Source organism: Telopea speciosissima, chromosome 7, assembly GCF_018873765.1.
Source record: "Telopea speciosissima isolate NSW1024214 ecotype Mountain lineage chromosome 7, Tspe_v1, whole genome shotgun sequence".
NCBI classification, from domain to species: Eukaryota; Viridiplantae; Streptophyta; class Magnoliopsida; order Proteales; family Proteaceae; genus Telopea; species Telopea speciosissima.
The window spans coordinates 16,059,161-16,075,358 of record NC_057922.1 but is presented as its reverse complement, the minus strand read 5'-3'; the positions used below and the strand labels follow the sequence as shown (position 1 = coordinate 16,075,358).

General features: G+C 36.7%; 1 protein-coding gene across 1 annotated transcript; it reads right to left on the bottom strand.

The window, feature by feature from the left end:
- Positions 1–11,037: 11,037 nt before the first annotated feature.
- Positions 11,038–14,481, bottom strand: LOC122668278 (probable leucine-rich repeat receptor-like protein kinase At1g35710). Its single transcript, XM_043864862.1, has 2 exons — positions 11,556–14,481; positions 11,038–11,411 (listed from the first exon to the last, which is right to left on the bottom strand). Exons 1-2 carry the CDS (start codon positions 14,479–14,481, stop codon positions 11,038–11,040), a joined length of 3,300 nt encoding a protein of 1,099 aa, XP_043720797.1.
- Positions 14,482–16,198: the final 1,717 nt, after the last annotated feature.

Sequence of the window (16,198 nt, the reverse complement as noted above, 5' to 3'; positions counted from 1 at the left end):
AGAGGAAGAAGAAGAAGAAGCAGGGGTTAATAAGAGCACCTTAAACTCGTGAGCATAGAGAGAGACTGAGAGAGAGATAGAGACGGCGGAGAGAGGCATCACAATCACGTGGGAGAATTTTGGTCTGCTTATTAAGGAAACAAGGCGTCGAAACGCAGAGCAGCGACAGCAGTCCTCAACCCCATTTTCCAACTTTACGATTAGCTCTGACGTCTGACAGATAGTGATGCCTCACTGATTTTTTTCTCTTTCTCTTTTATAATAGCAGCATTACTTATATCATCCTGCGGTGCAACAGCGGACATATGTGCATAACGGATTTCATTATATGCACAAAACTATTGTTACTATTGCACAATGCGCAAAACAACGCCTCCGGTATTAGAGCGAATAAAAATCCCTTCTTTCTCTCTCTTGCGTTTTCTATTCTCTTTGGAGATGTTTCTTTCATTTTCACAGAGTATGTTTTATGCAACCATTTTCGTGGCAGTAACTTATGCCACGACTTGTCAACATCAGCCTCCATGGCTGTCCCATGTGATAATGATTTTTATCGCTCTCTCTCTCATGACTTAAGTGCTCGCGTCCAGAATGGATCATCTCTTTATGAGGTAATCACTTGTCCTTTTGTTTTCGTTAATACCCCTCTTTTGTAAATGACAAAAATGGGACTAGTGGTTACCTTTCACGTCAAGAGAGTTGAATAAGGGACCTCTCCCATGACTTAGGACAATGTTCTACTACATCAACAGCCATCACCACGTCAAGAGGCGCTTCCTCAAATGTAATAATATTAAATAGATATTCATATCAATCATGATTAGAGGAATCGGTATCAGATTGTCCTATAAGGTTTTGAAGATGATTGATAACAATACTTGGCCAATACTATAACGGTAACTGAACAAGGGGTAAAATAATCAAGATCAAACCTTTTTTTATTTTTAAGGAAAGCCATGTATAATCTTGTTTGATATGGCCAAATGGTGCTAATATCATATCGATTTTTATGGTGATCAATACCCAATCTGATATCGTGCACTAAAATCATTATTCCAATAATATTTAAAAGGGAGAAAGAACGCTAACTAAGCGTGTTTAGTATGCTATCCCTGTGCCCAGACAAAGGGACACGTGAAATGACCATTGTGCCCCCATGAAAAGGTGGAATTTCTCGAGAGGTGCAACATTTATTTTGCGCCCCTGTGTCTAGGCACAAGGGCAATGCACCACACACACCTAGGTAGCGTTAAAAAAGGAAAAAAATCTTATTATAACCAAGATTGATGATAAAAAAAAATCATAATTTTATAGGAAAGAGAACACTACCTAGTCACGTGTAGTGCATAGTCCCTACACCTAGACATAGGGCTGCGCAAAAATGACCATTGCATCCTAAGGAATTTTCGCCTTTCCCTGAGAGTATGACGATCATTTTGTGCAGCCTTATGTTTGGGCGCAGGTGTTGAGCACCACACTCAACCAGGCAGCATTCTTTCTCCCTAATTTTTTTTAAAGCAAGACATCGCTATTTTTGTCGTGTAGCCCCTGCACCAGCACTGGGACCAATGAAAGCAGGCACAATGATCTCAACATAGACGGGGTTTTTTATTTGGACGCAAAAGCCACGTGACCAAGCAACGTTCTTCCTAGGCGGTCAAGGTGCCTTGTGTGTCTAGGTGTGGGAGCCACACAAGATGCATGACCAAGTAGCGTTCTTTCTCCCTTATCTTTTTAGTATGATATTTTCTTCTATAGATTCAATAATTTCATATAAATATTGCATTGAATAATTTTCAAATTTTTTGAAACCATTTTTTTTATCTTTGCATTAAATACTACATTAAATAAATTTTAAAAATAAGATAAGAGGTAATTAAAAGAAGATTATAACTTCTTAGTTCACCATTTTGGTGACAACAAGTTATACACCCTTTAAATCATTTGATAACCAAATTATCTCTCTCTCTATCTCTCTCTCTCGTCAATAAGAAACAAACCCTCCCACCCTCTAATTCTTCAATTCTTTCTTGATTACATTAAGAAACAAGGGAAAGCTTCAATCTGAGCTTTCCTACTCAATCCCACCCCCACGAAGTATAGATCTTTATTTGATGTTAATCAAAGTTATTACGAAATAAATTAGATATTTCTAATGAGATTTTAAGTAGGATTTTGTATTAGTTGTTCGGACCATTTAAGACCATTTTGATATCTTTTTAGTTGTGATATTTTCATAATATATAGCCTTCCTAAAATGGAGGGATACTCTAATCTTTCTCATTATAAGAAAATAATTGAATAAACTTCCTCACTTAGGAAAGGAAATGGATAGACAGTGATGTCCCTTGTGGGGGACCGATTTGTCCCTTATAGAATTATGATTCGTGGCAAACTGAGTAGGTGCAAGTCCGGGGCCGTGGTCCAGATTCATTGGTTTTATCTGTAAAATAGAATATTTAATTAGTGGGGCCTAAATTTTAATGACAAAGAAACCCCATCTCTTATAACATACTCGTCTATTAAAAGAGAGAATACCAATGTGAGTCCCACTATTTATTATGTGAAGAAGGTCTAAAAGAATATATATAAAGGCAATGTGTCGTGGCACAAAATGATTGCCCCGCCTCCATAAAAGGCAGAAACCCCACCTCAATTGATGCTTTCTTGTGCACTCCATTGGCCTACGTGTTGATGTAACGACCACGGTCCCGGACATAAAACTCTATCCCAAAAAATTATTCTAAAAGAAAATATAAATGATGAGAAAACACAAACCTTGAACAACTTTAAAGTCCAGAGCAAGTCTACCAGACTGCTGATAATATAAAGGAAATGCACAATATAAGGTTGGGCATATGTGGTTGGCAAATAATGGTGCCGTCTTCCCATTGGTCATTTGAATCCAACTAGCATGAGTGCATGACACGTGGTAGAAATAAGAGTGTAGAAATTACTCTTAATTTATACTACTCGATTTGCATCCATTGTCTTTTTTATTTATTTTTTTTAATTCGTTTTTAATTATTTTCTAGTTTTAATTTTCCTTTTTATATAATGTTCCCCTATTTTTCATCTTGATTTTTCTCTCCCTTTAACATCTAACATTATCTCTGAATCACACATTGTTGCCGTCGTCATTGATGTCTTGAAGAACAACAATAATAATGATAATAATAATAAGAGACATGGATAGACACATTGCCCACATGTGATCAATTCGTGGGTACATGGCACAAATGGATTGTCGAATGAGACATCATACAAGAGGGACATGAGAGTCATTTCAAATGGAAAAAAAAAGTGATGGGCAGATCTTTATCCTCTCAATTTGCCTGCTTATACTTGATGTCAAGTACATCTAATAGAGGGGGCGGAAATGACTATCCTACCCCTATCCGAACACATTGCCTAAGATGGGGTCCACATAAGATCCACCTCCCTCTATTAAATGTACTTGACGTCAAGTACACGGAAAAATGAATGGCATATTTACTGCAAAATTAAAACTATTGAAATGGAGAAATGGTGAGGGGACCATCCCTTGACCTGAATAGAGACAGGATTAAAACAAAAGCTTTGGAAATTATTTAGTTTAAAAAATATATATATAGTTTTCGTAATAAAAAATTATAATATTACAAGAAAATTTTTTTGATCCATGAAGTAGGAATACTCTCCCCTTTATAAGACAAAAGTATTGGAAATATCTTTAAAATAATGATTTCTATCCTACAACGTCCCTATTTTCTCGTGAATGAGTAGATCAGCAAACCCCTCACCATAATATTATATATATTTTTCTAATAAAATTTTAATGGGATGGTGTTTTCTACCTAGTAGTTAGGTTTGTAAAATGGTACGGTTTCGGTAATACGATACGGTATCAAAAATAGGTATCCAATACCGATACTATATCGTATCGTTTAAGAACTCTATTTTCAATACCGCAATCGTACCGCTATGGTACGGTTTCGGTACGGTATATAAAATGATATATATACGAAACGGTTTTGGTACGATATAAAAATGGTATATGTATGGTACAAAAAATGGTATAAATTTGATTTTTATAAACGATATGTATATGAAAATGGTATATACACGGTACAAATATGGTATGCATACGGTATGCAAATGGTACGGTTTCAAAAACGGTACAATTATGGTAAAATGGTACGGTTTTGGTACATACCGACGGTATGACGGTAAAAACCGTTACCGTACCGTACCGTGGTCAATACCGTTTGACCATACCGTACCGTACCATTTTTGCAACGGTGCGGTTTGGTACGATTTTACACGGGCGGTTTCGATTTCGATATACGGTTACGGTTCCAGATTGACACCCTTACTAGTAGTGAAGGCTACGTGGACAAGCCAGAATAAATGAGCTCCCCCTATCAGTTCAACTAATAGTGGCAAAGATGTCATTCATTGGGGAAAACAGAGACAGAGAGGGAGTGCTAGCGTAGGCTATGCCTAGACAAGAAATATTCTCCTAAAATTATATGGGGCATTCTGAATGATACCTCTATAGCTGTATTTAGATTTTGACACTTTCTTTGATCTTTATTCTTAAAAGTTTTTTAAATTAAGGATAAAAATGACTTATTATTATGTTATTATAAAAAAAATATCATTATTTTACACATTTTTTGAATATAAATGTGAAATGATTTGATGTTTGGAAAAAAAGATTATTCTAAAAATCTAAAAAAAAAAGAAAAAAGATCACAAAATTATTTGACACCGTAAAAGGTGTTAATAAAAACACATTAAGCATTTGCATGTTTTATAAGTAGCACGAAACACAGTTGGTAAGGTTTGATATGGGATTTGTGAAACACTCTCCAATCCAACCCCATGACTTTGGTCAATAAAAGAAGAAGGAAGAAAACGGTAACTAGTCACATGTTTTCTGTGCCCAGACATAGGAGCACGTGAAATTACCACTCATTCCTCAATGAAATAAAATATCTCATTGAGTCATATCCCCTACATGTGTTATCATTGACCCCGTACTAGTGCAAACGCTACATGCATGATCAGACAACAATCTCCTGACCATGAAAAAAAATATTTAAGAAAAAGATGATTGGATGAATATTATTGACGCCAATGGATGGTTCAAATTGAACATTTATCTCATCTTGGCTGGAAATTAGGGTCAGGGTAGTAAAGACAATAGTATAATGTGAAAGAAAGATCTATATGAGACAAGCACGAGCTGATAATATTCATGGTTTGGAAGAATTATTTGTGTATTGATAGATACCCAAGATAGGATATTCATGGAGATCACAATATAAATAGAAACAAATCCAATCATCCTACTACTTAATTTAGATAACACAAGCTAAACTTAATCTTATCTATGATGAGATTGTCATGGAATACATGAATACAGAAAGCATCTCATAAATAACCTTGATAGGCCATGAAGGAAACTCAAATCCTAATATAAAAATGACAAAAAAACAAATTAATAGAGAAGAGTAGTTTTCCTACAATCCTTGTAAGATATAACTGGTAGGTTTATTTTTTGGAAGGAGTTAGAGTGCTTTTCTCCAAAAATGAAAAAACTATCTATCCTAAGGATGTTAGGCCTATTAGTCTTTGAATTGTGGCATATATATATATAAGAATATTGTCAAGCTTATTGCTAAGCGCCTTTAAGATCTTTCGGACAGATTTGTCTCCTTGTATCAGGTTGCTTTTGTTATGGAAAGACAAATCACGGATAGTATCATTATTGTTCATGAAATCTTTCATTACATAAAGAAAAATTACTATAATTTGGGAAGGTGATCGAGGCAACACCAAACAAATTATAACTGTCATGTGTGATAGAATATTTAGTACTCATACTTTCAACTTACCACAAACCTCTATTCACTTACAAAAATATAATACAAATAATTTCTTACGCATGGAAAAATCATGGTCAAAGCTTGATTATAAGAAATTCAAAATACACAAGCAAAGTTTAATATAAAATGAGCCATAAGATTGAATTGGATTATAAAATTTGACATGTAACTAATCAAGAGTGTGATCCATCAAACCAATGGTTCAAATTGACTAAATGGACCCTCCATGTTGGTAAATTACAGTGGACGGTGTTGCTTCTCCAATAGCTTCACAACGCTTTTGCGTTTTAATTTTTTTTTTTTTTTAAGTTACATGTATTTTTAGTAATTTCATAGAGAATGTCAAAAGCAAAACAATCAAATTTTCCTTTAGGAGTAGTAGAATGTCCTTGTCACAAGCTCATGCTACCTCACCATGCCAAAGACCCTAGTATTTGGTTCAATTTTGAATTATACCTATTTCATTGTAAATCCAGTCGAAATTGAACCGTTTAATAAGAATCGAACTAATAAAAATCCTTCTGCATGAGGCATCAAAGATAAGCGATCAGACAATGTTCTATTTCACAAAATATTTATACTGTCAATTTGAATTATCGTGTTGGCTATGTTTGGTTGGCAAGAAATAGATAGAAATTGAAAAAAAAAAAAAAAATCAATTTTTTCTTTTTAATTTGAAGATAAAGATAGACATATAAATCAATAAAATATTCATAATTTTTGTTGGTTTTTTTTTTTTTTTTTGATTTATTGTACACATGGTGCATGTGTAGTCCGTTGAGGCCCAGCAGTAAATGGTCAAACAAGTGGACAAAATGGAAATCTTGATTGACCCAAATGAAAATGATTACAACCATCAGGTCAGTTTTTGTAGGCCACAATGTAAAGTCAAAAGAGAGAATCATCAATGGTGGACAAAAAGGAAATCTTGATTGACCCAAAAGTGGAACTGGTTACAACCATCAGATCAGTTTTTGAAGGCAACAATCTAAAGTCAAAAGAAAGAATCATCAATAATCCTACGTCCACTCAGAAGAACCCATCAATGGTGGATGGTCCCAATTAAGTCCAACCATGTGAGCATATCACACCACTTGTAACGTTCATGATCGTGTGGACCGTTCGTGTAGAATAGGAATCACCCTTTAGACTTTAGAGGCTAAAGGAAATATAAGTGATCTCTCGGTCTCTCCTCTTCACAATCGTTGGATCAGTTTTCTTTTTAGAGAATAGAAAGCAAAAGTTTCATTAAACTGAAACCATAAATACATACAAGAGATCTGCAAGAAAGTTTAAAGTACAATAAAGTTTGGATAAAATTTTTCTCCATCCATAGAGGACGGTTCACCTATCATGTCACAAATACCTCGTAAGTTTTTGATATGTTTCAAAATATCTTCTTGATACCCATTTTCGCCCTCTCACATCCCTCGGTGAATGGGATCCCATTCACCGTGGATGGAAGGAAACTCGATCTATAAGGTTTTAAGCTTTCTACTATCTCAATAAAGAAAAAAAGACTTTTTCTAAGCAAGCGAAATAAGGAGCACACCAATGAGATACGATAAAAAATATCGTACATAAGAAAACAGCAAGGTTAGTTCATATAAAGAGGAAAGAGATAAACATAAAGGTTATTTTTATAATCTCTCTAGTATGAGAGAGAGAGAGAGAGAGAGAATTGTTAAAAAAACCAACCAAAGAGGGAGAGGATAATAAAGGTGTCGATTGGTAAGATATCGGTTATTCAGTACGGTTTCAGTTTCATATTGACATAAAGTAAATACATAAACCGTACCATATTGAGAACATTACTGTATTTCCAATAGCAATACCGAATCAACTTGGTATGGTTTTGATACAGTTTCTATTTGGTATACATACGGTTCCTTAATTATTCGTCTTGGATTTGATTCCTTAGTAGGCACTATCTTAGTATCTCAGTTATTTTAATCTGGTTCCAACTCTGAAGGCAACAAAAGCATAGATGCATCTCTGCCCATTTTTAATTTTGGTCATATTTATCATTCATGAATAGAATTAAAATGGTTAGGACGTTAGGTCTTTGAATTGGGACTTAGGATTTTGACTTTTGCGGAATATACATGTGCAGTCATTGTACTTGGTTTGATTAAAATACAATTTGATATGGTTTGGTACATAACGATACAGTTTTAAGCGGTCAGTTTCCATTTCGGCTCCAAACTGAAATCCTTAGAGGAGAAGGTGTCTCTCTCTCTCTCTCTCTCTCTCTCAAAAGGGAAGAGAAGAGAGAGGCCAGCATACGTCTTGGGATGGTTTTGGGGTGCCATCGTATTTTGCAATAGATTTGCCATTATATATGAGACTCATGTATTGCCCATTTTGAAGAGAATTGACATTTTTTTTTGGGGACGAGAGGATTTTGTTCGGGAGTGTAGTTCCCGTGCTCAGACTCAGTATTTTGTGAAATGACCATCTTGCCCCTATGAAAAATAGAAATATCACCTTTATTGATGTTTTCATTTGTGTTTTGGGGTGGGGTGAGAGAGTAGTTCCTGTACGTAGACTGAATTGCCTATAAAATGGCCGTCCCCATAAAAAGCAATAATCCAAAGCCTATTGATGTTTTCATGTGCATTCCCATTGGACCCTGCACTGGTATATGAGTCACGCTCCGAGATATAAAACTCTCTTTTTTTTTTTTTGGATTCCTCAACAAATTCTAGGTATATAGATTTAGATTTAGATTTCGAAAAAAGAGCCAGTACTGTGTAGATCACCTTCCTCCCTGACCACGTGGGCCATCTTATGTACGTAAGGTATCATTTTTTAATGCACCCATTGGTTGAGCATGAGAGATGCAATTATATACGAGTCACGTGTATAGATCCCTTGCCAATATTTAATGTTTCTAGTTGTTGTTTTGGGTTGGCCCTCTCTCCTCTTTTCAGTTCACTCGAGAACACTATGTGCTTTAAAGCCTAAGTTTTATATTTCTTTTCATTTAATTCATTTTTTTTTTAATTTCACCCACTAAAAACAAAATATATAATACCTCTTCTATATCTTAATTTAAAATTTTAGGGTTTTCAACCAATTTCGTAAATTCCAACCTATTTCAATTTCAATTGTTGGTCTGAATTTTTTAATCTTTCTCATAAGGTCACTATGTTATGAATGAAGGAAATTTCCATAATGTTGCATCTCTTTTACTTGCATATATCCCGTTGCATATGAAGAGTGCAGGGAATGTTCACATGCGTGTACGTGAACAACTCACAGTCATTCAAATAGAATCTATTTTGTAGGAATATATCATCTGAACAACTGTAAGTCGTTCACGTACGTGAACATTCACCCCCCTCTTGCATGAAAACACATAGTCCAATGGACACAAATGAGTCCATTACTCAGTCCAAACACTCGGATAGACCTTAACAATCTTAAACTACCTAAGGAAACCCTAATACATCCAGTCAATTTTATTAAGCCTTATCCCAATTAATAGGGTTGGCTGTATGGTTTTCTATTTGCTATTCAAATAGGTAAATATTGACCTATCAAAAAAAAAAAAAAAGGTAAATATTTTTAGTTTGTTTGATGTTATTTGGGTTTGTTAGTCCTTACATCTATATCTTATATAGTTTTTATTTTTTATTTTTAAATTGGAGAGCTTTAATAGGGGGAGAAGGGGGGGGATAGGCCCCAAGGTGGTTTGAACTCATGACCTCTTATTTGAGGAGTTGGCTTTCAGCTGACCCCTTGGGGTTGTATCTTAAATAGTTCATAATTAGAAACAAGACTGGGTGTTTAGTTCATATGGTTGTCGCATTGTGTGTTAGTAGGAATAAGGATTCTGAACACAAGAGTGAGTATACATATATTTTTATATTGGACCAGATCGTTTGGGAATGCTTAAATGGATTGTCTTAAAGGGTATTTTAGTTAGGAGGGTATTTATGAACCCAAAGGGGAAGTGATTGAACGGCTAGAAGTGGGCCGACTATCTTCCATTATAAATAATATATTCTAATTATAATTATAATCTTTTTTTATTTTTTAGGCTTTAGGCGGCGGATCGGTTGAAATAAAGATCGGGCTATTCGGGATCGGCGACTCGGCGAGGTGATCGACTCCTTTCTTTCCATCCCCTCCCTCTGATGGCGAAACCATGATATGGTATTTTAGAAAATACTAAAACTTAGGAGGGTATTTATGAATCCAAAGGGGAAGTGAATTATTCCATTTCCATGGTTGCCTACCCTGTAGCAAAACATTCCAACTACAAGTGTAGCAGCAAATTTTTTTCCGTTTTCTTGCACTCATGGTGATATTTGTTTTGAGGACCGCAAGAGAAAAATTCATTCCACCAAGGTGAATTTCAAAATTTGAATGGTGAATCTTTTATCCGCATGGTGAATACCAAATTTTTTAAATGGTTATAATCTTATCATGATGAGATTTAGTATTGTCAATCTCTTAACCAAAAAATTAAAGGCGCAATCTTACTAGTCTTATTTGTTAGGCAGTTAGGCAAGTTTTTGTATTAAGAGGTCAGATCTTCATAGATTCTTCTATGCTCGGTTGTAACTCAGCCCATATATCGTAATCTATTAATGGTTTGATCCTTAGCCCTAGTAATTTGAAAACATGACTGTAACAACTACCCAAATCATAAATCACTAGTACAAATTAAATGAACAAGACATGAATTGGAAAGAGTTGTATAGCCCTCATAGATAATGAACATAAATTTTTTGTAATAAAACTAGGGGAAATGTCCTCTGCAGTGGGGCGCAGGATGTGTCTAGACACATGGGGTGGGTGAAATGAGCCCCCCGCACCACCCCATGTGTTTGGGCATAACCTGCGACCCTGTGCGCTCCTGGGCAGAGAACAACGCCCCATAAAACTAATATCCTTCAAAATTACATCTAGAACACATGACACAAATAATTAAGAGAAGTTAACAAATAAAAGGCTATAGGAAGTGCAGAGTAAATAAAAACAAGAACAACGTGACAAAAACATAAAAACTTATCATGCTCGACTATCAAGGAAATAAATAATAGTGGTTATCACAATAATGCAAACAGCCTTCTTCACCACATACCACACACAGGAAGGAAAAGTGTAAATGGGCTTCAATTACACACAAATATATTCTTCATACAAAAAAATCTCACCTCAAAATCGATTCTATAGTTCTCCCAAAGTTATTGTGTGGAATTGCTATGGGAAACAATGCAAATTGATAGCTCTTGAGACACTTGTTGCATTGTTGGCCGAGATTGTGGATTTCATGCAAACAAGAAAATGCCAACTTCATAATCGAAATTAATTTCTCATCAACTGGATTTATGGGAGGTGAGATACGTTGATCAAGTATATCTTTCAACAATATGTTTTGCTCAATAGAAGGGAATGTTGAAGAGGATGACGATGGCAAAGTTGAGATAAGTGCTCCTGGATGCTTTCCCATTATCACTTCCAATGTTACTATGCCAAAGCTATTGACATCACATTTTTCAATCACCCTCATTGTGTAAGCAAGTTCTGCAAAATGATTAAAATAAATGATATTAATAAAAAATAAGAATTGGTTTCTCACACCTACACCTACAGAGAGAGTATGTTTGTGAGAGTGTGTGTGTGTGTGTGTGTGTGTGTGTGTGTGAGAGAGAGAGAGAGAGAGAGAACCTGGCGCAACGTATCCATATGTTCCAGCAAGAGCTGTCCAAAGGGATGAATCAAGTTTTAAAACTATACTAACGCCGAAATCTGAGACATGAGGCTCAAATTCTGAATCCAACAAAATATTTTTGCTCGATATGTCTCGATGAATTATGGGTGAGCAATCATGGTGCATGTAAGCCAAAGCCTGAGCAACACCTTTGACAATGTTAACCTTTTTACTCCAATCCAATTCTACCGCTTCTTCGTCTATGCGTAGGATCTTAGCCAAGCTTCCTCTCTCCACATATTCATAAACCAAAAATGAGTGCCTCACGTGTGAACAGAAACCATACAACTTTACGATGTTTCGATGCCTCACTTCTGTCATTATTTGAATTTCATTTCTGAAAGTTTCTAGATCTAAAATCTCGCTGCCATCTGAAAAAGAAGAGGCAAACTTCTTGACAGCTACCAGTTGACCTGATGACAACTCTGCTTTATAAACACTTCCATGTCTTCCCACACCAATGCAATATTTGGAGTCAAACTGCTCAGTTGCTTCAATGATGTCATGGTATTCTATCCTCCCATCATAGTTCCATATTGTAAACACATCTCTACGTTGTTGTTGGTTTGTAATTGGGTTCTCTTCTATGCATCTTTCCCTCCTACGACGGAAAAATAAAAAAATCCCAAGAAATGCAAATAGAAGAAACAACAGTACTGCTAAGAGAGATATGATCATAAGAAGGATGGCTTTGTGGTTCTTTTTTGGGGATAGCTTAGAAATGCTGCAAGGTCGCAAACTTGTGGCATTGCCGCACAAACCTTTATTGTGAATGAAAGCTTCCATTGGAGCATTTTGGAAGGCTCGATTATCAAGTAGGAGACCCTCTAACTCATTGTAGGATACATCAATGGTTATCAAACTGACCATTGCAGTGAAAGCAGATGGAATGGAACCAAGCAACTTGTTATGAGAGATATTCAAATTTGTTAGCTTGTCCAAGCTTCCAAGCTGCAGAGGGATCTTTCCTGTGAACAAGTTGCCGCTAAGGTCCAGTAGCATCTGTAGGGAAACTAAATTACCAATTTCAATTGGAATGCTTCCGCTGAATCTATTCTTACCCAAATTCAAGTAAATAAGATTCATGCAATATTTCCCTAGTTGATTTGGAACAGATCCACTTAGATTGTTCATTGAGATGTCAAGTTGTTGAAGTTTGGAGCAAAATCCCACATCCTCAAGTATGGTGCCAGAGAGTCGGTTATCGTTCAACTTTAGTATCAGCAAAGAACTAAGCCTCCCCATTTCTCTTGGAATCTGGCCTACCAAGAGATTGGAAGAAAGGTCAAGTCCTTGCAATTGAGTTGAGTCTCCGAGCTTGGGTGGTATTGGACCAAAAATCTTATTTCCTGAGATTTTGAGGTCTGTCAATCTTAGGCACTTCCCCCAATTCTGTGAAACCTCCCCATGCAATTGGTTGTAGCTTAGATCAATGTAATCTAAATTCGAGTAAACACTGAAGACTTCTGATATGTTTCCTGTGAGATGGTTATTATCAAGCCGGACTCTTATTAGGTTGGTGCAATTTCTCATGCTTTTGGGTATTGGGCCTATGAAATGGTTACTTTCCACAGAAAAATATTCCAGTTCTGAATAACCCCCTTTACATTTATGTTGTGGTAAATACCCGTTAAAATGATTACTTCCAAGTTGCAAGTCTTGCAATTTTGTAAGATTGCTGATTTCCTGAGGTACTTGACCGGACAATTGGTTGTAATGAAGACCAATATAAACTAGATTGGTCAAATTTCCAAAAGGAGGAAGTGAGCCAGTGAGACTATTGTTACTCAACATAAGTCGAGTAAGAGACCTCAAGTTTCCAAAAGAAGCAGGAATTGAACCCCTGAGATTGTTACTATACAAACCAAGTACAGTAAGAGACCTCAAGTTTTCAAAAGACCCCGGAATTGAACCAGTGAGACCGTTCCTATACAAAGCAAATTCAGTAAGAGATGTCAAGTTTCCAAAAGATGCCGAAATTGAACCATTGAGATTATTCTTCTGGAATTCAATAACTGCAAGAGATCTCAGGTTTCCAATTTCTGGTGGGAGAAAACCTGTGAGAAGATTACCCAGCAATTGTAGCACAGAGAGATTGGTCAGGTTTCCAATTTCCATAGGAATGGAACCAGAGAGTGAATTCCCATAGAGGTATATGAACCTTAGCTTGCTCAAATTTCCAAAAGAAGCAGGTATTGAACCTGTCAATTTGTTGTCTGACAAATCAAGCTGGACAAGAGAACGCAACCTCCCAAGTTCAGGTGGGATGGATCCAGATATCTGATTCTCGAACAACCACAAATAAGTGAGATTGTTCAAGTTTCCCAGAGTAGATGGGATGGAAGCTGTTAGATTGTTTTGATGCACCATCAACTCATTAATGTTCGTCAAGTTTGCTATCTCCATGGGAATTGATCCAATTAATTGGTTCGAGTTCAGATACAACCGAAGAAGATTGTTCAAGCCTCCAATGGTGGAAGGGATGGAACCAGAAAATTGATTTTCACCGAGAAGTAGAACAACCAGGTTGTTCAGAGCACCTAAAGTAGAAGGTATTGAGGCGTTGAAATTGTTATTGAAGAGAACGAGGTGGGTGAGTTGGGAAAGGTTGGCAATGGTGGGAGGGATGGGACCAGAGAGTGAATTGTTATGGAGATCAAGACGGAGGTGATTAGGGAAGGATGAGAAGTTAAAGTGATGGAGCGTACCTTGCAAGTCCATACTAGAGAGGTTTATTATGGATGGGGATGACTTCTCCACCTGCCTCATTATTGCAAGTAATTCCCTCCCACTTACATGGGTTGTTGTTGCTGCTTCCGTTTGCCATCTTTGTCGTCCATTGAAGGAGAGCCTCCATTGCTTCTCGTTGATGATCAAAACCATAATTATTAATGGGAGGGGAAACAACTACTCTGAATGAAGAAGGAGAAGAAGAGCAACAGAAATGGACGTGGCCAAAAGGAAGATCAATAAGAGGTGGAGACAGAAGGATGATGATGGTGCATTAATAAACATGATGTTATCACCAGACTATGGGCAGAACAATATAAGAATACAAACAGTAATAAAAGCATAAACTGTAGTACGAAACAAGAGTATAAATAATCAAATAAATATACGTACTTGGTAGTTGCAGGATATCGCCAAAGGAGACAGTAGGTTGGATCGAGTCGTATCTAGAAGACACTCTCCTTAAGGTCTTTAATCGCCCCTTATTAGTGCAGACCGGGAACAATGCAATTATACCTCCAAGATGAAACGATCCACTAATCATTAAAGACGGCACTCCCAAAGTGATTACGAAGGGTCCGAAAGCTATACTCAACACACAGAGATGGGACGGACGAAACACTCTCCGATGAAAACAGAGAAGAACCACGCCTTGAGAAGCAACAAAATAGGAAGAAAACGAAGTGAAGTTACCCTGCCAATACCCTCATATATATAGAATACGTAGAGGCGAGGTTGTAAAGGTATCTGTGCGTATACGGGCGTCCTGTATACCATACAGTACTTTAAGTGTCTCCTTATGTGTGTACAGTACCACTACACACTCGTATAGGTACTTGTGGGTGCATGTATAAAAACAAAATTAAGATATTTATCCACACCCACACCCACACCCGGACCAGACTAGGCTCGGCTCGGTTCGGCCGCGCGCGATATAAAAGCACCCCGGATCAACCCCACACAAGTGAGAGAACACACTTCTCTCTAAGGAACCCATGTCCCTTAAGGACCCATGAATACTTATAAGCAAGCTCACATCCTTGAAGCTAACCAATGTGGGACTAAACAACATTGGTTCTTTTACAAATGCAACTCAAAATCTGGAGGGAAATGAAAACTCAAATTTGAATAAGATTGGTGAAAATACCTTTTAGACAAAAGACAAAAGACAAAGACCACATGTGACAAAGACCTTTTGAATCTTTAGTATGATGAGATAGAATGAAATTGAATATAATTTCATTACATATAATTTTATTTTTTACAACACATGATTTCGCCTTGTAAAGTGCAGAAGACAAAACTGATTTGGGAGTTGGGGACTTGGTGGGTGGCCGGATGGGCTCTAACTTACGGCTCTGGATCCTTAATTTATAACGGCGGTGATGCATTTGAAATGCCCTCTGGAAACGTAAACCACGGTTTTAAGGACCCCGCCCTGACTCTTGAGACGACCCGACTCAGACCATAAACCACGGTTTTAAGGACCCCACCTTAACTCTTGACGACCCGACTCAGACCAATTGGATTCACACCTTATTTAACGAATTTGACTCAAATGGGTTTTTCTTTTCTTTCGTGCAAGATTTCATTGTGGAAAATCAGATTTGTTTTTTATTTTTCATTATTATTATTTTCAATGACTTTTAGCATGCATGCATGCTCTGGTTTTATTGGAGTGGAATCCCATTGCAATGGACTTGACTGAGTTTTCCTCCATAATTTTGACGATTTTATTATTTACTTTCAATAATTGACTTAAAAAGTTTTTCTTTTCTGGTAATTACGAGGAAACTCCCCAGTCCCCACCTCGTGGTTTACGCATGTACTACTGACACCCACCAACCAAGTCTTTAGCTATCAAAAAGGG